Source organism: Crocodylus siamensis, chromosome 1 (genome assembly GCF_052110815.1).
Source record: "Crocodylus siamensis isolate JL-2025a chromosome 1, ASM5211081v1, whole genome shotgun sequence".
NCBI lineage: Eukaryota > Metazoa > Chordata > Crocodylia > Crocodylidae > Crocodylus > Crocodylus siamensis.
Window position 1 is genome coordinate 283,832,460 of NC_143395.1, and position 26,028 is coordinate 283,858,487.

Genomic DNA, 26,028 nt, shown 5'->3' on the forward strand with positions numbered 1-26,028 from the left:
CATTTTTGACCAGTACTTTTAACATCCGCCTTATCACTTACCAACCATTTTGGGGCCAAAGGAAAAGCCTTCCAAGGCCACTGTTCTCCGGCCTCTCGGAGTCCTCCACAGGCCCAGCAGTTGGTAAGATTGAAGGTACCTGCAATTTTTTTCATTATGTCAACATACAAATTTGTCCCTGGGGGAGCAATTGGGGGAAGCGGGGATATAGGCTGGTGGCTAGGGCTGCTCAATTCTGCTGTTCTTACTACATAGATAACAACAAAGCATATTAAGATTTCCACTATATTCTCCCTTTCTTGAGATTAAATACAGTTTAAACTTTTTCTTTTTCTTTTTTTGTTTAATTTTCTGAACTTTGATTAAGCCGTCTCAGGCGCACTTTGAGATCATCACTAGGTTCACAGCTCCACTTGCTGGCTTCTTGTTCCGAGGACGACTTAGCTTCCGGAGTGAGTTAGTCTTGGGAGTTGGTGTCCTCTGACGCTCGTGGATGTCGTTTCACACGGGTATGGTGTATCTAACGGTCATGGCCAGCAATCTTTACAGCGGTGTGGGTTGTTAGAAGTACCTGGAAAGGGCCACTCCACCTCTCAGTCAAAGGTTTCTTTTTTCACCGCTGTACCAAGACCCAGTCTCCCGGGCAGAAGTTATGTACCGGTACGTCTAAAGGCAGACACTGAAAGGAGGCTGCATACCTGTGAAGAGAAGATAAGACAGACTGTAAAGCAATAACGTACATATGAAGCTTGCTATTACTTAATTTAAAAGTTACATTTTTTCGCATTCCAGGGGGTAAGACTCGAGGGGGTTTGCCAAACATAATTTTATATGGGGTTAATTTAAGGCCCCGTCGGGGAGTGTTTCGAATGCAAGTAAGAGCTAGCGGCAATGCCTGAGGCCACTTAAGGTGTGCTTCAATACAGATTTTGGTGAGTAGAGTCTTTAAGGTCCTATTCATGCGTTCCACTTGTCCTGAACTCTGTGGTTTCCATGGTGTGTGTAGTTTCCAAGTGATCTTGAGAGCTTGTGCAACTTCTTGAACTACTTTTCTCACAAAGTGTTGTCCTTGATCCGACTTGATGGATTCAGGCAGAGAATACCGGGGAATGATCTTCTGCAACAAATACTTCACTACAGTAGCTGCAGTGGCAGTCCTGGTGTGCCATGCCTCGACCCAACCAGAGAGCTGGTCTACCATGACAAGTAAAAACTTATGATGTCCAGACCGTGGGAGCTCGGCAAAATCAATCTGCCATGTTTGTCCAGGGTATGCTGCCCAGGGTCTACTTCCCATTGGCACGGGGTTTCTTTCGAGGGTTTACTTTCTGGCATGTGATGCACCTGGTAGCAATACGCTGAGCTTCTATATATAGCCCTGGGGCTACTGCTTGGTGGATTACTAGATCACTCATAGCCAAGCTTTCCATATGGGTTCTTGCATGGAGCTGTTGCAGCACCTCCCAAAGCAATGGCCTGGGTATTATGACCTTTTCTCTCGGTACTATTCACCACCCCGGGAGTTTTTTTTTGCACAAGCTTTCTGTGCAAATTTATTTTTTTCAGGGGAATACTGCGGGACTAAATCCCGGACATATGGCCATATGGCATGGGACAAGGCCTGCCTGGATACTTCTTCCGCCTCTCCACCAATAAATGCGGCTTCCTTTGCTGCCGCATCAGCCTTTGCATTTCCAAGCTTATGCTTTTACTCAGCAGCCTTCCCATGGGCCCGCACATGAATGACTGCTAGCTCTTTAGGCTGGTGGAGTGCCTCTAGTAGCTTGATAATCTGAGGGCCGTTAGCAATTTTATTTCCAGAAGCCGTAATGAAACCTCTTTCTTTCCACAATAATCCGTGGGCGTGGACCGTAGAAAAAGCATAGTGAGAATCAGTGTATACATTAACCCGCTGGCCTGTCCCCAGCTGTAATGCTCGGGTGAGTGCAGTGAGTTCTGCGGCCTGTGCCGACCATGAGCTTGGCAATGACTCCCTCCATACTACCTTATCCAAGGCTACCACTGCACATTCTGTTCGTTTTTTTCCATCGATGACAGAGCTGGAGCCGTCTACGAAGTATTCAGCATCTGGGTTTTCAATTGGGTCCTCAGCAAGATTAGGCCGCATCTGTGTGGTTTGATTCAGGACCTCAAGGCAGTCATGCGTCGGTTTTCCTGGCTCCGGCAGCAAGGTTGCAGGGTTCAAGGCTGTAGTATGTTTGAAAGTAAGTCCTGGATTAGAGAGCAAAAATATTTTATATCGTGATTGTCTGGAGGGGTTGAGAAACTTTCCTCCCTCAGTCCCTAGAATCTGGGGAACTTTATGTGGGGTGTGTATTTCCATCTCTGCACCCATGACTATCTTCTGGGCTTCTTCAACAACCACTGCTGTGGCTGCCACAGCCCGAAGACAGGCTGGCCACCCGAGTGCAACTGGATCTAGAACCTTTGAGTAATATCCCACGGGTCTCCAGGTTGGGCTTGATGGCTGTGTCAGCACCCCTGATGCGACCCCTCGATTTTCATGAACAAACAGTCGATATGGCTTTTTACTATTTGGGATGGCCAGGGCAGGGTGCTGGGTTAATGCTGCCTTAAGCAGATCAAAGGCATGCTGCATTTTTTTATTCCATTTCCATTTAGTGAGACTTTTCTTAGTCAGTGAGTCATACAGTGGTCTAGCCTTTTCACTATAATTTGGTATCCATAGTCGACAGAACCCAGTTAGCCCTAGGAATGCCCGCAGCTCCTTGGGTGACTTAGGTGGGGTTAGACCTTGGATTGCCTGTATGCGATCCGCACTCAGGGCTCTGACTCCTTTTGAAGAGCTTATATCCCAAAAATGTAACTTGAGGCTGACATATTTGGGCTTTCTCTCTAGAGACTTTATATCCTTTTTCCCCTAGAGTGTTTAGCAGTGACCTGGTGGTTTTCTCGCAGAGTTTGGGCTTGCAACTAGCAGGTCATCCTGGAGGAGAATCACTGCGGGGTGTGATCCCTTCCACTCCTCCAAGTCCTTCTGAAGGGCAAGTCCGAAAATATGGGGGGCTGCTATGAATCTTTGTGGAACAACTGTCCACATGAGTTGGGCTTTATGGAAAGTATCTGGATCCTCCCATTTAAAAGCAAGTAATTTTTTACTCTCTCGGTGAAGGGGAATGGAGAAGAAAGCATCTTTCAAATCTAGCACTGAAAATATTTCAGTTTCCCCGGGTACTTGTGTCAAAATCGTGTGTGGGTTCGGGACTACAGGATGGTCTGAAAGGACCTTCTTATTTACTGCTCGCAGGTCTTGGACCAGTCTGTATGAGACCCCATCTGCCTTCGGTACTCCAAGAATGGGGGTATTATATGGTGAGGACCCTTCCACTAGCCATTTGCACCTCTTGTATTTCTCTATTAACGGCTTGAGTCCAGCTCTGGCCGCTCGGCTGAGTGGATGCTGCTTTACCCGAACGGGCCCCTCCCCATCCTTGAGTATGATCCTTACCGGGGAGACCGACTTAGCTTGTGCAAGGGTTCCATCAGCCCATACCGAAGGGTCTACTCCAGTCATGTGATTTTTCAGAACTTACTACAGGGCGTCGGTCCTCCAGGAGAGCCATCTGGTAGTTCAAGCTCTGCTTGACAGGTAGCTGGATCACCATCTGGTTGTCTCTGAAAAATATCTCAGCTTGCAATTTTGTGAGTAGGTCCTGCCCAAGTAGGGCAACCAGGCAACTTGGAGAATATACAAAGGAGTGCTCAAGCAAATGGCCCCCCACTTTGGTGAGGAGTGGTTTACAAACAGGGAGTCGGGACTGCCTTCCCTCAATCCCTTCCACAAGTACATGCTGTTCACTAGTTCTTGCACAGGGGGGTTTTTCTGGAATCATTGAAAATGTAGCCCCAGTATCCACCAAGGCTTCAAAGTTTTTGCCACCAATCCTAATGGTTACCATGGGATCTTCTCGGGCTCCAACCCAAAGGGTAGTGGTCTTAGATTCTCGTCCCCTTCATTCTGTGTTCTCACCCTTTTCCTCTGCCCGCATGAGGTGACCTCTTGGTTCACCCTCTCTCTTCTCCTTCAACTTTGGGCATTCCCTTTTCCAGTGTCCTTTCTCCCTGCAGTAAGCACAAACATCTTCTCCCACTCTTTCCTTTCCCTTTCTGCATCCCAGCCTTTCCAGGGTTACCTCCAGTTATAGCAGTTGCCAGTGCTGCCATCTGTCGCTGAGCCTTTTTATCCTCCTTGCGCTCCTGCACTTGCTCACGATTCCCATATACCTTATATGCAATTTCCACCAGCTCTGAAATCGGTTTCCCAGCACTTCCCTCAGTTTTTTGTAACTTTTTATGAATATCAGCAGCAGATTGACCAATAAACATAAGATTTACTATGCGTTGATTATCTGGGGCTTCTGGATCTAGGTCCGAAAACCTGCGGAACGCCTCATACAGCCTCCCGAGGAAAGCTGAGGGATCCTCTTCTCTTCCCTGTCTCACTTCATACAATTTAGACAGATTAGTAACCTGAGGCACTGCCTTCCCCATTACTTCCACTATAATCTCCAGATACCGTGCACTCAGCTCTCTTCCTTCTGCAGTATGATTATTTCTTCTCGGTTCCTCAACAGGGCAGGTATCACGCAAGGTACGACCAGCAGCTCTCTCCGCTTCTACCCTGGCTGCTGCAATGCGCTCTGCTGTCCCCAACACTAATCTCCTCTCCTCCGGGGTCAGGAGGGTTTGGAGCATCATCTGGACATCAGCCCAAGTGGGTCGATGGGTTTGCCCAATAGATCGAAACAGGTCCCTCATTTTTTCAGGGTCTTCACAAAAGGAGGGGCTCTGATTCTTTCAGTTAAATAAATTTGAAGTACTAAATGGGGTGTAGACAAAAGTTGCATTGCCCTGCTCTCCAATAACCTCTCTTATCGGGCAGTTCAGCACCGGCTGTGATTCTACAGTCTTGCGCAAATAATAGGCCTTATTCCCTGATTCAGATGGGGCACTTGGCTGAGGCTCACGCTCTGAATCATTAGGTATGCTTTGATACGCTGGTGGTGGTTTCCCTGAGGGAGGGAGCGGTGGTGCAGAGGGACTGGATCTCGAGGAGGTGTCTGATTCATCCTCACTACCTGACAGGGTGACCGGTCCGATACTCAGTCAATTTAGAATTCCCCCCCTCATTAGACTCAGGGAGTACAGGCGGTCCTCCTCGAGTCTTTCTTTTAACAACCATCACATGAGACTTTACTAAGCATTTCTTAATCCAAGGTGGCTGATTTTGAACCACCCACAACCAACAATTGATATAAGGAAATTGATTCCAATATCTGTTCTGCATAACTATTTCATGGATAGCTATCATTTCTTTTACTACAAAGGATGCTTTTGGGGTCCAGTGGACCCCAAATGTTGGCCACTTGAGTTGACAAAACTTAATTAAATCACGCTTTTTCATCTTTACTCCATAATCTGTCTGCTTTCCAAATTTACTGAAGTTTTGTAATATACAACCTAAAAGCGTATCCAAGTTTTCTACACGGGAGCGACCCGCACCCATTGCCCACAAAAGTGCATTCAACACACACCAAATACCAAAAGATCCTAGTTACAGACGGTTCTCTTATACCAGGCCGAAAATTTCCCAGTATTAAACCAAAATTGAACACGTCTTTGTTCCCAGATCCAGACCAAATTGGGCAAGGGAATTCATATACTCACTCAGATACCCCAGAGATCTCCATCAGAATGCCGGAATGTGTGTCTGGCGTCCTCAGAAACCAAAAATTTTGCACAAGATCCTTTAACTTCCCGGATATCCTGACTCACGTCTTAAGCCCCCTGGGCGAGCCCAAAAAGGCGGCTTGGTGCGCACTCCCCATGGTGGCAGAGATGATCTTGTCACTGAGTTTTGGGGTGGTCCAAGAAATCTCATGGCTGGCTCGCCAAATTGTTGCAAAAAATTGCGGTCTGTTTCTTGGAGGCCACTAAAATCACAGACACACATACATTTAGCAGTACAAAAGGTGTATTTGCAAATAGGGTTAGAGCAGAGTCAAAAACTTAGATTACTTTGAATCCACTAAGGAATTTTTGCAGGCTGTATTTATCTTTTTTCTTCTGGACATGTGTGCAGAAACAGGAACTTTTATAGCTCATTTCTGTTTCATACAAACATGCATGTGGTTACATTACTACATCCATCGCATGTACATTATAATTAACTACTTAAGTATGCAGGGCGGAGAGGTAAATATGCATCAGCTAATTGAGCATGCTCAGAAAGTTCTATAGGTTACCAAGAGTTTAAACCCCACCCCTTTCAAGGACACAGTCAGTTGAATTCCAGCTTCTGTAATCTGCATGAGAAAGGCTAGGGAGAGGCTGGGGGAGAGTCTGCGATTTAAGAAAAACTCTGGCAAGGCTGGCCAAGGAAAAAAGTCCTTGGCAGTGTTTCTTTCTTATCAGGTACGAGATGCAAGCTGTGCATTTCTAACAATACTCTATTTCTAACAACTTAACCCTTCTTCGTTTCTTTAGCTACTCTTGAAACATTTTCTAAATTTTGCCCAAGTCATTTTAAAAAAGGAACTTTAAGCTTCTAAGTCATGAAGGAACTTTTGAACATTTTAATTGGTATTTTGTTAGTGTAACTCTAAGTAGTTGAGAGAGAAAACTATCTATTTTGTAAGCAAAACTGATATATTTGTCTTATGAATAGATTATGCCATGTAGCAAAGGAGTTCACAGTAATTAATAAACTTGCATACACACTTGAAAGGAACAGGATTTGGAATTGGCAGCGAGTCTTTAGGGCCCAAATTCAACTCCAGCCTGCGTTCCTGGTTTCCATCTAATGATAGTTTGAACCACAGCCAAAATAATTAGTTTCATTTAAAATATAATTAATTTATCAGTGGCACAAAAACATTTGCCTCATTTTGCTTGAATTGATACCTTTGTTTGCAATCTATACAATGTGCACATGTAGACTGAAGTGCCTGCTCTCACTTAACCAGTAAATGATTGCACTGAGTGAAGTTTAAAACATGAGTGGAACAGACTACCAGTGCCCCAAAAATTCAAACAAATGCTTCTGTGGATAGGATACTTCTCTTTTCAGGGCTGATAATTTTTTGCCACTTCTGAGAATTAACTTTATTTTCATTAATAATAAAATGAACAAATTTTGTAACCCAGTGACTAAAAAATGACTGGTTTGCTCCCAACACATTTAATATTTAATCATACAGGAAGTCAATAATCAAGAAATATTGAACTATTTCTAGATGTGTGACTAAACATTTAAAAGAATTCAAATTTGAAGTATTCAGTGTCTCTTAAATCAGTTTTATGAATGTGTAAAACTGAACTGTAGGTACTTCAAATCATTGAAATAAATGTAGATCTCTTCACAAAATTCTATGAAGGTATAGGTATGAATACAGCATTTCTAACATTTGTTCAGAGTCATGAGTTGGAACTTCAAAAAACACTAAGAACTAATAAATTATGGGTTCCTTTTATTTGCCTTCTGGTTTTTGATACTTCAGGTTTTACATGATCAAGCTTTTCTCTGTAACCAGGAAGACTAAAAAGAAAAAAGCTGAAAACTTAGATTGTAATGGAACAGAATCTTAAAATATTAAATAACACAAGGTTTGGTATGAAATTGAGACTTAACAACCTTGTGAATACTTGCAAGTAAATGTAACTTTTGTTAAGTGATCACAAAAAATACCTTTCCCATACACAAAGTAATTGCATTCAGCTGCCTTAGTATTTACATAGTTGAAATTTAAATTATTCAAGTGTTTTTTAAAGTATGATTGTTGCGGAAACCCTAAGGGTAGGTAGGATAGGTTCTGATTAGCCTTTTGTGGATCACATACAATATGACCTTTTATACACTGCTGTAAATCTGTCTCTTATCCACATTCAAATATACCTGTACTGCTTATTGTCTTTAGTAAGAGCATATATTTTTAGTTATATGCTTTTTATTAGCGAGGAAAGACTCTTTAAATTTTTCTTTTATACCTGCTGATTTGACTTTGTATATTTGATTTATATAGTATGTGTGTGTTTAAAGTTTGTCGCATCCATATTTAGCATTTAACTTGTACTTAGGATAAGAGAACACTTTGCTTGAAATCAGATCTAAAAGCTAACTTTTACAGCATCAAGTTTTGATTACTTCTAAATTCACCGTGTAACAGGTGGCATTCATAAAACAATAGGCTTCAAATTCTCATAGTTCCTAATAAGCAAAATACCTGTGGGATTTCTTCACTTCAAATGGGAACGAGTTATACCTACAGAAATTCCTGTTTAAACAGTTCCCATATAATAAACACAAGGTGAGTTGCTGTTCTGTGGAGAAATAACTCATTAATCTTAAGCACATCTGCTTTGTTGATAATGGCACATAAGCAAATGTTGAATTCATCTGTTGCCTTTTAACTCTTTTAAAATAAAATATTTTTTAACCATTAATTTGTTATCTAAATGTTAGTTGCTTTAATCCATGACTTTCTAACTTTTGGAGTAATATAGTTGCATGTGTCTTTCACAACTACAGTATTTTAATATCAAACACTTTAATTTTCAGGATTGTAAGGAATTTACCTATAATTTTGCAGAAGAAACTAGAAAATTGGACTTTGGTGCAGTAACGCCAGGTTATGATTTCATGAAAAGACTTAGGTACCTATCTTAATGTTTTTTTTCTTAAGTTTTACTTTAATGTTTAATAAATGAAAATAGAGAGTATGGAAAGCTTTTTGTGCCATGGATATCTCAGCATTCTTTCCTTCTCCCCTCAAATATTTATAAGCTAGTTAATAATTAATGATGAATAATGTTTATCATTTTCTTTAGGGGAGGTATAGAGTCTATTCTTCCTTCTGATGCTCATGAGATAGCTGGGAATCGTCTCTATGTATCAATCACCAACACTAAAAATGGAGAAAATTACTTGGTTTCAAATTTTGCCTGTAGGGAGGATCTCATTAAGGTAACAAAGCTGCACAGCATATCTGTAAATGAAAATATATTACTGTCTCCAAAGCCTAGGGTGTATTTTATTAACTCTGCTAAATCCTATTCTTACTCTCTCAAGTAATCCCATTGACTCTGCTGGAACTGCCTACATAAATAAGGCAAGCAAATTTTTGCCCTTCCTTTCTGCAAACTCTGCTAAAAAGGATTCCTTAAATGTATACATTGCCCTCCACTTCTTTCACAATGCTTCTTTATAATTTTCTGTTTTTCAGAAAAGCAGTCTAAAATCATAAAATGCAATAACCAGTGGTTTTGGTAGATCAAAATAGTAACCTTGTTTACCAGATTTGCTCACTGTTTATATGTTTTGATATTGTATTTTATCCTTTCTACAATAAGCAGTAGAGGAAGAGACTGAAGGATCGATTTAAAGTACATAAGTATATATCCATCTAAATAACACTTGATCTATATATTTCATTCAGATACTAAGCCTTTGCATAGTGTGGTGATAAACACTTGTGTAGAAGCCTATAAAGCCCTAAATGATCCTGGTCTTGTATACATAAAGGACTATGTCCTTCCTTATCTCCCATCAATTTTTTTAAGGTCAACTAAAAGCAGCCGTGTACCATTTATGTACCAGTTTTAAGAAAAACATGCAGAGTGGTGTTTTTGGTGGTTGTTCTTCAGCTGCGGAATTCCCTCTGTGAGGCCTGTCAGAGCTTCAGCCTTGATGTTTTGCAGGAGTGATGGAAAAACGTTCTTTTTGGGCAAGCTAGATTTAGTTTGGAGGCATTATTTGGAGGGTAGTTTTTTCATTTTATTATTATTTTTGTTTAATACTCTTTCTGTATTTTTTACACCCAAACACACGCCAGTTGCCCTTCAGAAATGATGGCAGTAGGGGGTGGGCAGGATGGAGCGCTGCCACCCAGCACCCTGTGCTGCCACTGCCTCCCAGGAGCGGGGGTGGGGAGGCCTGCCCAACCTTCCCTTTTGTCCCCCTCGGCCAGCACCCTGTGCTGCTGCTGCCTCCAGGGAGAAGGGCCGGGCGGTGGGTGAACCCAGCAGTGCTGGCTTGGCCCCGCTGCTCTATCCCCACCATCATGGCAAGGCGCTGCCACCACCGCCTCCTGTCTGGAAAGCTCTTGGAGCACTCTAGCTGTTTCAGTAACCAATCAATGCTCCAAGAGTGTTATAGGTGAACAGACAGACAGACTAAGCCCGTGTATATATGGGTATATTGTAAGCCACTCTGAGCTTTTTTTGGAGTGGGCAAATGAAATACAATCAAATAGAGCTGGGGAGGGACATGTCCCTGGTATTCTCTTTTTCTCTTTTCTTGTTTCCATATCGGATGTCCCCTTCTTATAGACTTTGGTCATGATTCCAAGTATATGCTAATCTAAAATAAATATAAATGATGGTTCTGAGGGCAGGTAGGGAATGCATTTTATTTAAAAAAGTTCTGGAAAACAGTCCCATACATCTCTGACAGATTGGTGTTTGAAAATATTCTGATTAGGTAGGGATATAGGACTGAAAGAAATCTATTGGGTCATCAGCTCTCTCTCCATCCTGTTACTATCATTCTATTTATAGACTTTTCTAGCTTGTCATCTCCCCTCTAGCCAGTTTCCTACCCACTTTTACAGTTCTTACACTAGTGCCATCTTCTCCGTTTTTTAGTACAGTAAAAGCCGTGTTATCTGGGACCTTTTAAACTGGCATGCCAGTTGACATGGCAAAAGCAAAACCTGAAGTGCCCCCCCGTGGCACTTCTGGTTTTGCTGAGTCCCCATGGCCCAGGGCAAAGCAGACTTTCCCTAGCGTGCCCCTCTCCCTGTTCCCCAGCGCACTGATGTGGTGGGAGGGGCAAAGACGCCTCTTCGGGCCTCTCAGATAACCAGCATATTTGGTTATCTGGCACCCTCCATTCCCCATGGGTGCCAGATAACAAAGCTTTTGCTGTAATTGTTTCTCACGTAGCTGGCAGATTGCAGGCAGTGGCACTTGTAGGATGGGTTTCTGTCTTCCTGAACACTTGGAGTCAGTGAAAGTTTGCTTGGTGATTGACGTTTTAGAAATCAAGCTATCTATGTACATTACACAGTGTGACTGTATCAACCCACCTTTTAGATGCTGATTTCTGAAATCTTGTCTATTGTATACTATTTATGTGGCAGTGTTTTAATATTAGTGGGTTGTGGAAGAAGAAAGCATCTTCTGCGTCTTCTGTTCTCGGGGCAAAAGAGATTAACAGCAGTACCTGGTGAATGACACAGTTCACAATTACAGTAGACAAAAGGAACAATTATTTTTAGGTGCATGTCCCGTTGCAGATTATTGTTCTAGTCTCTAGAAAAGTAAACAACCTCAAGACAAAGTCCTTTCCTTTGTAATGTTGACTGATTACCATACCAGGGCCCTGTTAGCAGTCTAAAGGTTTGAAATAAGCAAAACTTTGGAATTATTTTCTATTAAGAAAATTTAGTGGTATTTTTATTTGCTCTTTATTTTACCCTCAAATACATAGGGATGTGTGTGTAAGTGCATTTGTGGATACTCTGTATGTGGAACAGCCAGCATCTGCTTGTTAACTAGGGCCACATATGTGTCTCTACTGGGAGAATCACCACTGTCCCAGTAGAAAGTAGGAATGAGCGATCATTCATTCAATTTCTCCTGCAGCAAACCTTGATTTTGGAGAAAGATCTTCTAAATAAATGCTGGTTTGCTTTTCTGCTGGTCTACTCTTCTTGAACTAGGAGTTGTCAAGCAACAGAGAGAGGTCTCAAAAAGGCACAGGGAATATGAGTCACCCTGGCCTGGAGAAGGCATGCAGAACAGCAGCAGCTCACCTTCTGGAACCAGGAGGAGTCGGGTGGCTGTGTAAAGCTCCCCGTTCCTTCCTGAAACTGGGTCATTCCAGTCTGGACAAAGTGTAGGGAGCAGGAGATAGGGCTGATTACTAGAATTCCTGTACTCCCACTCCCAAAAAAATTCCTAGACTTGAAAATTTCCCAAAAATTGCCAACATTAGAAGTGACTCTCATTCATACCCTAGTTTATCCAACTCAAAGTTCAAAAAGGAACTTCCTGCTGTCATTCACAGATAATTTAGTATATATAGAGAGAATCACATTAGATTCATGATAGATCTATCTGGACTGGAATGGTGAAATTGGGGATGGCCCTGCTTTGAGCAGGGGGGTGGACTAGATGACCTCCTGAGGTCCCTTCCAGCCCCAATTTTCTATGGTTCTGTGTTGCATTGTTGTTTATGTGGTTAAATTAAGTCCAAAGCATTCTTTTTTTTTTTTTTTTGCCAAATATTTTCTACATGCATAGTGCAGTATGTTGTCTAACTTTATGTAATGCACCTTTTTATAATTTGTATGTTTTAAGTAAAATTTTGATTATGAGAATATATTATATCATAAGATAATGTCCATCTAAAGGTAGCACTGATTCTTAGAAGGCAAACATTGGTGAACATTGTTCAATTGATGACATGATTCATTTGTATCTTGTTCCCTCTTTGAGATGCCATTTGAAAAATTAACTAAACAGTGAAAAGTCTGCCCAATTTTCAGCAGCATGTTAGGCTAGCATGATTAATGTATTCAAATTTCTGATACTACTGGCTCACAGGGAATGATGTAGTTGGTAAAACATCTGGTTGCCCTTGATTCCCCAGCTTGAATGGCCTATTACCAATTGGCTGCTGTGTTAACTTCAGGTAGCATTTGACGCAAGTTCACATTGGGCATATTTGTCCTTCTGCAGCCATAACAAATGTTGAAATAGCTATTTCACTATACCCAATACTGAATATTTAAGAACATTTTCATATACACTATATCAGCAAACATAAATATGCTTTACAATGGTTTTCTCCAAATATATGAAGTTCATATGTTGAATGATAATTACTTTGTTAACAATTTTTATTTTCTTTCTAGGTCCTCTTAGCAAGCAGTTTTGTGCCAATATATGCAGGAATAAAAGCAGTGGAATATAAAGGAGAAGTAAGATTTTGATTGAGGGAGGTTATTTTGTTTCCTTTTTTAGTACTGCTTTATTTCATTACAAAAATCAGCTTTTATTACCCAACTTTCAGATGGTCTCTGAGGAATAGTGGAAGGTGCGATGTTCTGTTGCCAAACAGGTGCTATACTTTGAAAAAAGTACTGACGTGAAATAAGTCCTCTTAATATTAATACAGTATTACATTGTTTATCTAATGATTGATTGCTAAGGATTAAAAACATAGCTTGTTGCATAAAAAATCTCTGGGACTGCCTTGGGTGTTATGTAGACTTTATCTGAGCCCAAATATATACCCAAGGAAGGTGATGCTTTTAGAGTATCTTTTTTTCCCCTAAGAGATTTTATGAAATAAATACAAATATATCATTTTGCCTAGTACTGAAGTGCATTCATCTTTGACAATTTAGTCAAAGAAAAAACTCAAGTTCATGTACCATACCAAAATGGGGTGATTGTGGATATTATGTATATTGTGTCTTGCGTATTTTGGATATGGATACGTGAACAAGTAAACTAGGCCAGAGTGTGAACTTGTGGTTTATTACCTACCTTGTGGTGATGCCTACCCCTTCATGTATGTTCCTGCTTTGCAGTAAATACAAAGCATATTACCCTGGTGAAATAGGGTAGCTGTCTTTCATTTACTGTGGTGTAAGGGCATGTACATAAGCAGTTACTACAGACTATATTACATGATGTAAACTTACGCTGTAGTTTAGCTTTTGGTAACTTGTATAACCAAATCCTTTTGATTCTTCTAAAATTATACATGATCATAAGAATTTCACCCCATCTAGTGATCTACATGAAAATGAGACCGACCATCATAAGTATTCTAATGGGGGTGTGGATTCATGTTAACAGTTGAACTGTTTCAAAATGTCCCTGATGGTGAAACAATTCATAATTGTTGTGGGTCAGAGGTGTCCAAACCTACAGTGCTCTAACATTTCAGGTAAAAGGGTCACCCTTTTAGGTTTTGTAGTGCTGTCGTTCTGACTCCAGGGGCTGGGAATGAGTGCTCAGCATTTCAAGGTGGGGAGGGTCAGTGTCCCAGGGGGTGGTCGACCTGTGGTTAGGGTTGTTTTCACTTCTGTAATTTCCCTTTTCCAAACCGTGAGTTCAGTGTAATGTTCAATAACCTGCACTTGACAGAATTTTTCAATATGCTGGCCTCACTTGGGGTGTCTGGAGAAGGGGATTGCTCAGACCTCATGGCTGGGGATTCCAGGGGCCATGATTGCATAGGAGTGAGGACACCAGTTGTTGTTAGTAGGATCACTTTTATTGAAAAAGGGCAAGGGAGCTCATTGACTTTTGAAAGTCCCAACAAAATTATGAAGGGCAAGAATGGGAAATGGCAGTAGAGTTTTGTCTGGCCATGTAGCAGAGCAGCCAGTTACAGCAGTTGGCAGCAGAGGGAAGAGGGAGAGAAGCCATTCAGTGTGGGAGATCTGATTAACCAACCAAACCCATATTGTGGAATGGTTTATGTCCATACATAACATTAACCCACTTCACAGCAAACCAATTCAAAAGAGTACTTGATTTTCTACATGTGTGTTTGTGAACCATTTAAGGCAGCTTTAAAACTGTTTAACAAGCTTCTGTCTGTTCATTTCAGGTTTAAGCTGAATTTTAACAGATCTGTCAGGGATTTAGTGGCAACCTCTGTCTTTGCCTGGTAGAATCTAGGATGTTGATCCTATTTATCCAGTACAGGTTGCATACAGACTGTAAGGAGGACATTATTTTAAAAAGACATAATTTATTTATTACTCTAATGTCTGTATTTTTGGTGATTGGCAATGAGTTGAAAGGTCAGCTCATTTCAGGTCAGAGTTTATCTGGTCCGACTCAGATGTTTGTTCAAAAAGGGCAAAGAGCCCATTCCGCTAGATGAAGGCAATCACTGGCTTCCTTATGCTTTCTGTTATTGCCTAAAATGCACGTGGCTGTTGCTTAGCAGTCAGTTCACGTTTTTATTGAACTTTATTCTCTCAATTTAGATGCTAAATCAGTGAATGGTTCAAAGCAAGGAGAGGTTTTGTTGCTTAGAAATACTCAGTCTTTCTCCTGGAGCTTGTTACTGATTTCCTAAAGTAGATCTGGCAATGCAAATTCTGTTAGAATGCATTAGGTCTGCATCTCTCTGCTGATTTCTCAGTGTTTAAAGGGCGGCTAGTTCTGAAGAAATTCTACTTGTTGATGATTATTCTGTCACTTAAACAGTTGCATGCCTACCTTCGTAAGTATGGCGCTGCAAAGGCAATAAATTTAAAACTGCCCTTACTGATAGATGTAGATTCTGTTAAGCCTAGCCACCGTGCTTTATATCCTTCTTTTGAGTATCTGGTTTAGTTTTCATTGCACACTATTTCAGACTTCCCCTTTAGCATTGTAACCTTGAGCTACTTATAATTCAGAAGTTGTTAGAGCTTCAGTAAGCATAACTAGCTATAAGGATAGGATCTAATGGCACTGAATGTAACTGAAGCATGGTCTACCCTACTTTAGTCTATGGAACCTAATGTCTTCTAATTCAGCCCCTTCTAGAAGTTGCATATGTAGCCTAACAGATGAGGTGAGATCAGTTTTAAGCCAATGCAGCAACATCTTGGAGAAACAGCTGCAGAGCAGACTGCCTCTTCTATGATCTCCAAAAATAGGTTCTTATTTTTTAAAAATCTTTGCAATTGAGAAAACCTAAAAAGAATATTAGAAAACTTCCTGGACAGCTAGTTTCATAGTTGGTAGGGTCGGAAGGGACCCAAGCAGATCATCAAGTCTGTCCCCCTGCCATGGGCAGGAAAGGATGCTGGGGTCAAATGACCCCGGCTGGGTGAATCTCTACCCTCCTTTTGAAGACCCCCAGGATAGGGGCAAGCATCACTTCCCTTGGAAGTTGGTCCCAGCTCCTAGCTACCCTGACTGTGAAGTAGTGCCTCCTGCTATCTAGCCTGAATCTGCTCTCAGTGAATTTATGGCCATTGTTCCATGTTACCCCTGCTAGTGCTTGGGGGAACAGGGACTCTCCCATTGCCTGCTGGTCCCCCTTGGCAAATTTATAGTTGGCCACCAGTTGGCCAGCCTCCTTAGCCTTCTCTTGTGGAGGCTGAACAGCTTCAGGTCCCGTAGCCTCACCTGATAGGGCCTGCCCTGCTGCCCCCTGATCATGCACTCCTCTGGACCCTTTCAATACTATTCACATCCTTCCTGAAGCGTGGTGCAGAACTGGACGCAGAGCTCCAACTGCAACCTGACCAATGTCACATAAAGGGGGAGGATCACCTCCTTGGACCTGCTGTGATGCATCTATGGATGCATGACAAGGTGTGGTTAATCTTCCTAACCGCGTCCCCACATTGGTGGCCCACGTTCATCTTGGAATCAATAGTGACTCCAAGATCCTTTTCTGCCTCTGTGCTTACAAGAAGGGAGTTCCCCAGCCTGTAGGTATGCTGCTGGTTCTTCCTCCCCAGGTGCAACACCTTGCACTTGTCTTATTGAAATGCACCTTGCTCTTATTGAAACCCATCCTATTCTTATCCTCCCACCTCTGTAACCTGTCCAGATCTAGTTGTAGCCTGTCCCTCTCTTCTAGTGTCCCCACTTCTCCCCACATCTTAGTGTCATCTGGAAATTTGAACAAGGTGCTTTTCACGCCCTGGTCCAAGTCACCAATGAAGATATTGAACAGTGTGGGCCCGAGGACTGAGCCCTGGGGAACCCCACTGCCCACATCTCTTCAGGTCAAAAATGACCTGTCCACCACCACTCTTTGGGTGCGGCCCTCCAGCCAATTTGTGACCCATCTCATTGTGTAGGAGTTGACACCACAGTCGCATAATTTTTTAATGAGGATGGGGTAAGAGACAGTGTAGAAGGCCTTCCTAAAGTCCAGAAAAACTATGTCCACCGCGACATCTGCATCCAAGGCTTTTGTGACCTGGTCATAGAAGGCCACGAGGTTGGTCTAACAGGACCTGTCTCTAATGAACCCATGTTGATTGCTCCTAAGCATAATCTCCCCTGCTAGCCCCTTGCAAGTGTGCTCTTGGATAATTTTCTCAAAGACCTTCCCCAAGACTGAGGTAAGACTAACAGGCCTATAGTTTCCTGGGTCCTCTTTCCTCCCTTTTTTGAAAATGGGGACCACATTGGTCCTTTTCCAGTCATCAGGCACCTCACTAGGTGAATGCTCATAAAGCTGTTCTAGGGGTCCTGCAATGATCTCTGCCAATTCCCTAAGCACTCTTGGGTGGAGATCATCAGGACCTGCTGATATGAACATGTCTAGTCTCTCCAGAAGTTCCCTGACTAGGTCCTCACTGACCCTGGGCCTGGCTGCGCCTCCCCTGGGTCCGTCCGGAATCCCAAGGGGGGTGATGTCCCTGTCCCTGCTCAGAAAAATGGAAGCAAAGAAGCTGTTAAAGAGATTAGCTTTGTCATCTGGTGCTACCACCAGATTACTAAGCATGTCCTGCAGACGCCCCACATTACTTAGTACCTTCTTTTTACCCCCTATGTATTTAAAAAGGGTCTACTTGTATCTTTGATCCAGGGGGCTAGTCCCAGTTCCATTTCTGCCATATCCTTCCTACCAGCCCCCCTACGATCTCGAGCCAAGGAAGTATAATCCTTTTTGGTGATGGCCCCTCCCTTCCATTGGGTGCATACCTGTTTTTTGGCTTTTAGACGTTCATGGATGCTTTTGGTAAGCCATGGGGGCTTTTGAGCACTCTTGCCCCCTTTGATCCTTGTGGGGATTGTCACCCTTTGGGCTTGGAGGATCGTCTCCTTAAGGAATGACCACTCTTCTTGGACTCTCAACTCCCCTCCCCTTTGGGACCTCAGTGCTTCCCCAACTAGTCTCCTTACCTCTTTGAAATCCACCCTCCTAAAGTCCAGGGCTGCTCCCTTGATGCAGGCCTTTGACACCCTGCGCTGGATGGTGAATTCCAGTAGCCGATGATCGCTATCGCCCACATGGTCGAGCACCCGCATTCCCCTCACCATGTCATCACTTGTGGCCAGGACCAGGTCCAACAAGGCATTTCCCTTGGTGGTTCTGTGCACCTCTTGGGTAAGATGGAGGTCCTGTAACTTGGCTAGGAACCTACGTGAGTGGGCAGACCTGGCTGACTGCTCCTCCCAGCAGATGTCTGGGTAGTTTAGGTCACCTATGATGACCACTTCCCTTGATTTAACTGCCTCCGTGACCTGACCTGAGAATTCCCAGTCCAGCTCCTCTCACTGGTTAAGTGGCCTGTAGTAGACCCCCACTGTTAGGTCCTTTCATAGGGACTAAAAAGCTGAGAACAGGCTAAAATCAAATTAGAGAAGTCTGAGGGAGTCGTGGGATCATAATTTAACTGCTTGAGCAGAAAGGGGTATACAGAACAACAAGTACCCCGCAGGAATGGTCTTGGCATCCGCTTTTGTCCTGCATTTGCACTGGGATAAAAGCATGCACTTCAGTTTCCAAGTTAGAAAAGTTAAGATTTTCATAGGGACAGTATAAGTCGGGGCTGGGCTCAGTGCTTGGCTGGCGCAGCCCTATCTTCTGTGAGCAGCGCTGCCTGGGCCGTGCCAGCCAAGCGCCAAGCCTGACCCTGTCTGCTGTGAGCAGTGATGCTGAGTGCTGAGACCAGCCCTGTCCCCTGTGAGCGGTGTCAGGCTTGATGCCCAGCAGCAGTCCTTGCAGCAGAGAGGGCCAGGATTGGCAGTTGGCTGGCACGGCCCAATGCCCTGTGAGCCCAACAGCATTCTAGGGGGATGGGGCCTCACCAGCCGAGCCCAGCCCTGGCCTCTGCAAATGGTGCACCCCCAGCCCCATCCCTGTCCTTTGCGAGCGGTGCTGGACTCAGCACTCGGCTGGTGCGGCCCCATCTTCTGAGAGCAGCGCTGCCTGGACTACACCAGCCAAGTGCTGAGCCTAGCACCATTCGCAGGGGATGCTGGTATGGTGTATAAGTTGAGGTTGCATTTTCAGAGGCCAAAATTGGGCTTCAAAACCTGACTTATACACTGTCAAATATGGTATCCCCATATTGGGAAGAAAGGCTTTCATACATTGAGAAGAAGGTTCCAGTGAAAGTGTAGTAAAACCCCTAGGTTTTTCTTTTTCTTTTTTTTTTAAATTTAAATACAATCCCTCCCCTTCCTGAACCATTTCTGACTTTCTCTCTGCCTTCTTGAACCCTTTACAGTAGACATCCAATTTACACAAGTATTGTGTTCTGGGGGAATTTTGTGTAAGTCGAATTCACGTAAGTCAGGACGATTTTCCCCATAGAAAATAATTGAATAGTGAGGGGTCACATACCCTAGACCTACCTTAGTCATAGCTTTTTTCCCCCTTTTCTTGGTGGAATGGCCTTTAGGAGGCGCGTCTAGCATCTCACCTATGCATCTTGATACCGCTACCACAATGGCGGCACAGCAGTGTGGCCTGATTCCGCGTGCAAATCTTGTGAGGCATTCATGTATATATGCAAATCTCATGAGCGTTCGTGTATATACGTGAATGACGCACACCTTGAAGGGCATTTTGCAGTCCGGACCCTAATAAAAAATCATGTAAACACAAGATGTGCATAAGCCCCTTTTATATTTTAAATAGTGTTCTGTTATGTTTGTATTGATTTTTAATGTTTTATGTTGAATTTATATAATTTAGGCCTGTGTCTGTAAAGTAATGTCAAGTTTCCGTTTTGTAATGTCAAGCCTCCATCTTATGCCCTAGTGTAAGGTATGTGCTGATTGTGGCTCATGTCTAACCAGTCTCATGTAAATTGATTCCTGAATGAATGAAGGTGCTTGAGGCATAATGATAGCAGACCAGACCATCAACTCAGTAACCTGCCCATTGCCTTGCATTGACTCACTCAGGAACAGAGACAAGCCCAGCATTTGAAAGATAAAGAACTTACAGGAACCCAACGTCTGGAAGACAAAAGACCCTACAGAAACCAGCTACCCCACCATTGTATTCCCCCAGACAACAAGGACACCTGGGTCTGCGTGTATGCATCTGAGCAGGACTGGCCCTTGCCTGGGCGTGTCCTTCCCATAGGAGACACAGGTTGACCACCCCTATAAAAGGGGTGATAGACCGTGACCTCCTTGGGATGCCCTCTCCATCTGAACCAGCACTATGCCATGACACCTATCCACCCAGAGGCCCTGTCTGTGACACCCCCACCCCAGACAACACCTTACTAGAGAAGACCCCAGCTGACCATCAAGGATCAACTCTCAGCCTGGGATAGGTAGCTATTACCCACCTTCTTCCCCCAGGCAAGGGACCTGAACTGTGTCTCTATATACCTTGACCTCAAATCTTTCCATTAAGCCTTTCTTCTTCTGCTACCATTGTGTGTGTGTGGGGGGGGGGTGAGTGTTTGTGTGTATGTGTAACTGGTAACTTCGTGGGGCTGTGTAGTGTGTTGCTTGTTTAGTAAAACTGTTATTTTGGAACGCTGAGTTGGGTTTTTGTCTTACTGACCTCTTGGCCCTGTTTCAATCTCTGCTGTCTGCGCCCCTGACCTTCATTCTGTCTCTCTCTCTGCCATCTCCAAAACCCTGGCTCTGCTCTCCTCCAAACCCCAATTTTCATCACCCCTCATTTCTGGCCCACCGCCCCTTTACCTCTTGCTCCTCCACTCCTCCTTGCTGCCACCCAGGTTTCCTCCCCTGACTCCACAGCCTGCTTTGCTGTCTCCAGCCCTGGCATTTTCCCTCGCTTCCACCACAGCACCAGTAACCCTAAGTAACCCCAGGGCACTTTGACCTCAAGTAACCCTGAGCACAAAGTTACCCCAAATTCCCCCTGGTGTTAACATACAGCTACAGAAGTGCATGTTTGTGTATGTGTAGGTGACTGTGAACTCATAGTGGTGTATGTGTAGTTTGTATGTGTGTATATAATTTTGTACCACGCCCTCCTATCTAACAGCGCAATATTGAGATCCTGACATTCTGACGCATGTCAAGTCAAAAAAGGAGGAGCTGTTCCACCAAAGGATGGAGTTTAAGGAGCTCCAGGGAAGCTGTTGAAGAGCAGCTACTCTTTCATTGCAAGGATCTTGAAAACAGTGACCTCTTAATTCAAGGACTGACTTGGTTTATTGCCCTTGTCACATTAAATTATTTCCAGACAGAATAGACACTACTTCTGTGACTGAACTCCTGTAGTGCTCTCATCTTCACTTGTTATGCGGATGGAAATTTGTACTGTTTTGCACTTGAATAATGGGTACTTAAAACAGCACAAAGGCTAACGGTTCAGTTCTCTAATAAGAGCTTAATCCTTTTTCTTTTGTTCATAGAAATAAGGGACGAGAAGCCTGAAGACTCCAGCTGCTGGTGCAGCCAAAAGGATAGGGGAAGTGTCAGCTGGGTGGGAGCCTGGGGCTGCAATTTACCCCTTGTGGGCCACATGTGGTTTGTGGGCCACCAGTTGGAAAGCCCTGTTTATAGATTATATTAAAAATTTTTTTAATAACTGTAGTTTCTCTAAAAGAACAGAACCAATCTGGGTAATGATAAGTAATGGTAGAAGACTTAAAAGTCCTTGAATTCCCACAGCAATTGCCTGTAGAATTAACTATTAGCTTTGCAGTAACTCACAACACTCATTAATGTAATGAAACTACCATAAACAGGTTTAGAAAATTAATGTGTTTTAATATAGTGAAATTAAATGTTGTTATGTTTTGGTTTCTTTTATGTTTATGAAGACCTCATAAATAATCACCTTCCAGCATTCCCATCGCTTGAGATATAATATGTTTCAAAATCAAAATTGCACAATAGTCTCTGGCGCATGTTGCGCTTAAGATGCGATTAACCAGTTAATCACATCTTAAGCTGTTAGCTGGCCACACGCTAATGAAGTAAATGGCATGATAAAATTAGGACTAAGCCACTTAAAATGTGTAATAACTTTGTGGTTGGTTCCCATCATGCCATTAATTGAATGTGTGGTCAGAATGGGGCCTTCAGCCATGGGCTGTGCTCCCATGTCTGGGAGTCCTGTGTGCTTCTACACATTAGGAGCCTGGATCAGCTGGTTGGGCTTCTAGTAGCAGAAGCTTATGGTGAGTCCCCACAACCTGGAGCCTGGATCAGCTGATTGTGATCCCAGCCATGGGAGCTTGCTACTTGCTGGTACAGGTGGAACCTGGGGTTCCAGACTCCTCCTGCATTAGCAATAAGGTGTATGGCATGACGGGAAGCACTGTTATGGGGATTATACACTGGGTCCATTACACCTTCACTCACATGTCTGCCAGGGGCCAATGTGTGCACTTCTGTGCCTGGAACTATCATCAAGTTGTCTTAGTAATTCAGACTGGACTCTTAACATATAAAACCTATTTGTTTGATTTCTGAGAATCCTAAAAGTACATCTCAACTGATATACTTACAAACTTTGAACAGACTGTAAAATAATTATTACAGAGCACACAGTAATCATTTTTAGACACTTCAGTGGTGTGTATTTTACAAGCTTTTTATAGTAGGCTCCTGGTCTTATTTAAGGGAGGAACTTTTAATCTAGGGAGTTGCATCGTACAATGTTTTTGTTAGATGACTTCATGCAGCACTCTGATCTTAGCATAGCTGCCCTCACTCTAATCTACCATCTTACTTTTCCATTGGTGATCCAGAGGTACTTGTATGAGTAATGAGGGGATTATCTACATCGATTCAATTCTTGGGGTTCATGTACCCCATGCATGAAGACTGGATTCACTCTGAAGAACAGTTATGCTTTATATCACAGTTGAATAACTGTTGTGGCCACATAAATATTCATTGTACCCTTCAGGCTACATAAAGATTAAAGGGGTGGGATAGCCGCCACTGCCACTCAATGCAAGATAGAACACCAACAGCATGAGAACTTTGTTTAAATAAAAGTACAACATAAAAGCCCCGAGATATGTATGAATAGGTAGATATTCCAACTTTGGAAGCTAACTGGATTTCAAGTAATCTTCGTTTTTTTTATATCCATATCCATATTATACAGTACTAACAAGAGGTGTAAATATAGTGATTTTTGTTGTTGTTTTTTCTCTCTTAAGTTAACCTGTTGAATGGTTGAGTTAATATTCACAGAATTGTATAGTAATAGTATTCCAAGTTCTGTATTTTCTATGAAGAACTTTGGTATATCTATAACTTGGAGGGTCTTACTGATGATGGTGGCTTGGCCATTTCATCTAGTAGTTGGAGGGGAGGGAGTAGTATTATTTCAGTGTTTAAGACAATGTTTAGGTAAAAAGTAAATATGAAACTAATTAGTGAGTAAGTCACTCAATGAGCAATGAGTTCTGTTCACTGCCCAGTCATTAGCATTTTTGGATTGACTAGTATTCAAGAGCAAACTGGGCACATCTACACATGTGCATTTACTGCACACTAATTTTGATTAAAATTACTGTGCAGTAGGGGCATGCATCTACCCATGCACACCCATACTGTGCAGCAAATATGGCAATGTACACCAACTGGAGCGTTAGTTTGATGCCTGCATCATGTAGGTATCACATTTGTGCCTGATTAGTTACTGTGCAGTAATACACCTATAGATGAGTTACTGCACAGTAACAGTGTGTGTATGGATTGACTTAGAACTGAACTTTAGTCCCAAGTCAGTCCGCGCACAGTGTTAATACGTTTTAACCCCTGCATGTCTAGATGTCAGCCTATTCCTGCTTACTGCACAGTGAATTTAACCTGGCATAAATGCACATGTAGATACACCCACTGTATTTTGTAGTGTTCTGAAGAGGAAGTACAGCAGTGTTTAAATCATTTTTAGGTGCGAAAGGGCAAAGGAGAAGGTTCACCTGTTGTCAACCTGTAACTTACAGATGACTTTATTTTCCAACAGAAATGGATTGATGGTGGTCTTACCAATGGCCTCCCTATCCTGCCTGTGGGAAGGACAGTGACTATTTCTCCTTTCAGTGGTCGATTAGATATCTGTCCACAAGATAAAGGCCATGTAGATCTCTATGTTAAAGTTGCAAAACAAGATCTAATGGTGAGTCATTTGTTTTCGTTTTAAAATAGATTTAGTAATGGAAGAAATGTTTGAAAACTTTAAATTCATTATTTTAAGTTTTGCAGATTAGTTTATTTATTAGAGTAGATATCCCAGTCAATTTTACCATTTAGGCAAATTTAGGCCCTTACCAAAAGGGCTAAGGGCTAAGAACCTTCCTATCTTTGTAATGATCCTTTCTGACCTTAAACATTGAATTGTCTAGGTAGACCTTACACACATGCATTGTAGACCAATTAATTCAAATACCTCTGTACTAAATCTAATAACTTCAGTTTGACTAAAGGACTATTTTCTCTTTAGCTAAATTATCTTCTAGAACGCAACCCATCCTTGATTTGAAGACCTCACAAAATGAAGAGCTAAATTATTTTCACTGTTAAAGATTTGTGCCTTATTTATATTTTGAATTTGTATATTTTCAGCCTCTAACCTTTAGTTCTTGTTATGTCTTCTTCCATAATGTGGGAGTCTTTTACTATCTGACACTTTCTCTGTTCTAATTGTTCATATAATAATCAGTTTGCCTTCAGTCTTCTTTTTGATGAACTCTTGATGTTTCATATTACAGGCATTTTCTTCAGCCCTCAGGTCATTTTATAGTTGTTTCTCCTACTTTGTTCAGGTTTTTCTTAAAACGTGGATGCCAGAGCTGGCCGCAGTTTTTGCAGCATCAAACTTACTAATGTAAAGAAAATCATCTCTTTACTTATTCCTGTGTTTGTCAAAGAATGAAGAACATTTTTCCATTTTCTTTATAGTAGCCTTTCAAATATCTGAAAGTTGCTATGTGCTTTCCATCCTCATCCCCTCCAAAATAAATATACCTTGTTCCTTCATCCTTTTTTCATGTGACTGAACGTCTTTATCTTCTCTGTCTGACTCTGCACTGTCTCCAGTTTCTTTACACAATCCTTAAAATCTAGTGCCCCCAGACTGAACATGGTCCTCCACCTGAGGCCTACTAGCACTGAATACTGGTACTACTTTCTAAGTCTTGCACATGATACTCTATTAATGCAATCCAAATGCAACACACAATACATTTGTTTCTTTTTACAACAGGTTAATGTTGTTGATTCTTATTTGGTTCGTGATTTGCCATAATCTCAGTCAGTCTCAAAAGTGCTGTTGCTAAGCTTGTTACTCCCAATCTCAAAAATTTTGGTTTTTCCTTCCTTACCTATAACCTTACAGTTGTTTTTGTTGACTTTCATTTTGTCATCTATAGTTCAGTTTTCAAATTTATCAAGATCCCTTTGAATTTTAATTCTGTCTGTCCACAACCGGATTTGACTATATGACTGTATCCAAGTCATTAATAAATGTTAAGCACCACTGGACTGAAGACAGACCCTTGTGGAGCCCTACTTGAGATCTCCAGCCAGTGTGACATTAACTTTTTAAAAAATATTTCTGCCTTACTTATGATTATTTAATCCATTATATGTTGGTTTATATATATAACCTAACAGTAGTTCTGTCTCTCCCACGTATCTGCATGTGTAATATGGAGTTCAAGTACTTAAAGCCTAAACTAAGCCCATGTTTGCCCACTGCTTTCTCCTTATCCGTCAAACTTACCAGAAAGGTAGGACAGATTGGCACCAGTTAGACACTAACTGATTTGAGAGGCCGGAGTCTTTGTAGGAAACAGGCTGCTTCACCAGGTAACATTTGACAAAGTAGGCTGCTGCCTATAGAAGCTTATTCTCTCTATGATTAGTGTCTAAGGCCAGGTACAGAAACCTGTCTATACCTGTAACAGAAAAGAAGTTTGGTGCACATAGATGGGTTCCACCATTTTTAAATCAGTCTACGATTTGATCCCCTCCACCCCACCAAAGGGTGAATGTGTGTTGTGTTCACAACTGATCGCAACTGTGTTGCTTACAGAA

At 42.4% G+C, this 26,028-nt stretch overlaps 1 protein-coding gene across 1 annotated transcript in view; it reads left to right on the plus strand.

Annotated features, from left to right (window-relative positions):
• PNPLA4 (patatin like domain 4, phospholipase and triacylglycerol lipase) overlaps positions 1–26,028 on the plus strand; it is a 42,331-nt gene that overhangs the window by 12,354 nt on the left and 3,949 nt on the right. Inside the window, exons 5-8 of the mRNA XM_090064042.1 lie at positions 8,600–8,694; positions 8,869–9,004; positions 12,960–13,025; positions 23,957–24,109. Coding sequence (XP_089920168.1) covers positions 8,600–8,694; positions 8,869–9,004; positions 12,960–13,025; positions 23,957–24,109 — 450 coding nt within the window. The remainder of the gene's footprint in view (positions 1–8,599; positions 8,695–8,868; positions 9,005–12,959; positions 13,026–23,956; positions 24,110–26,028) is intronic.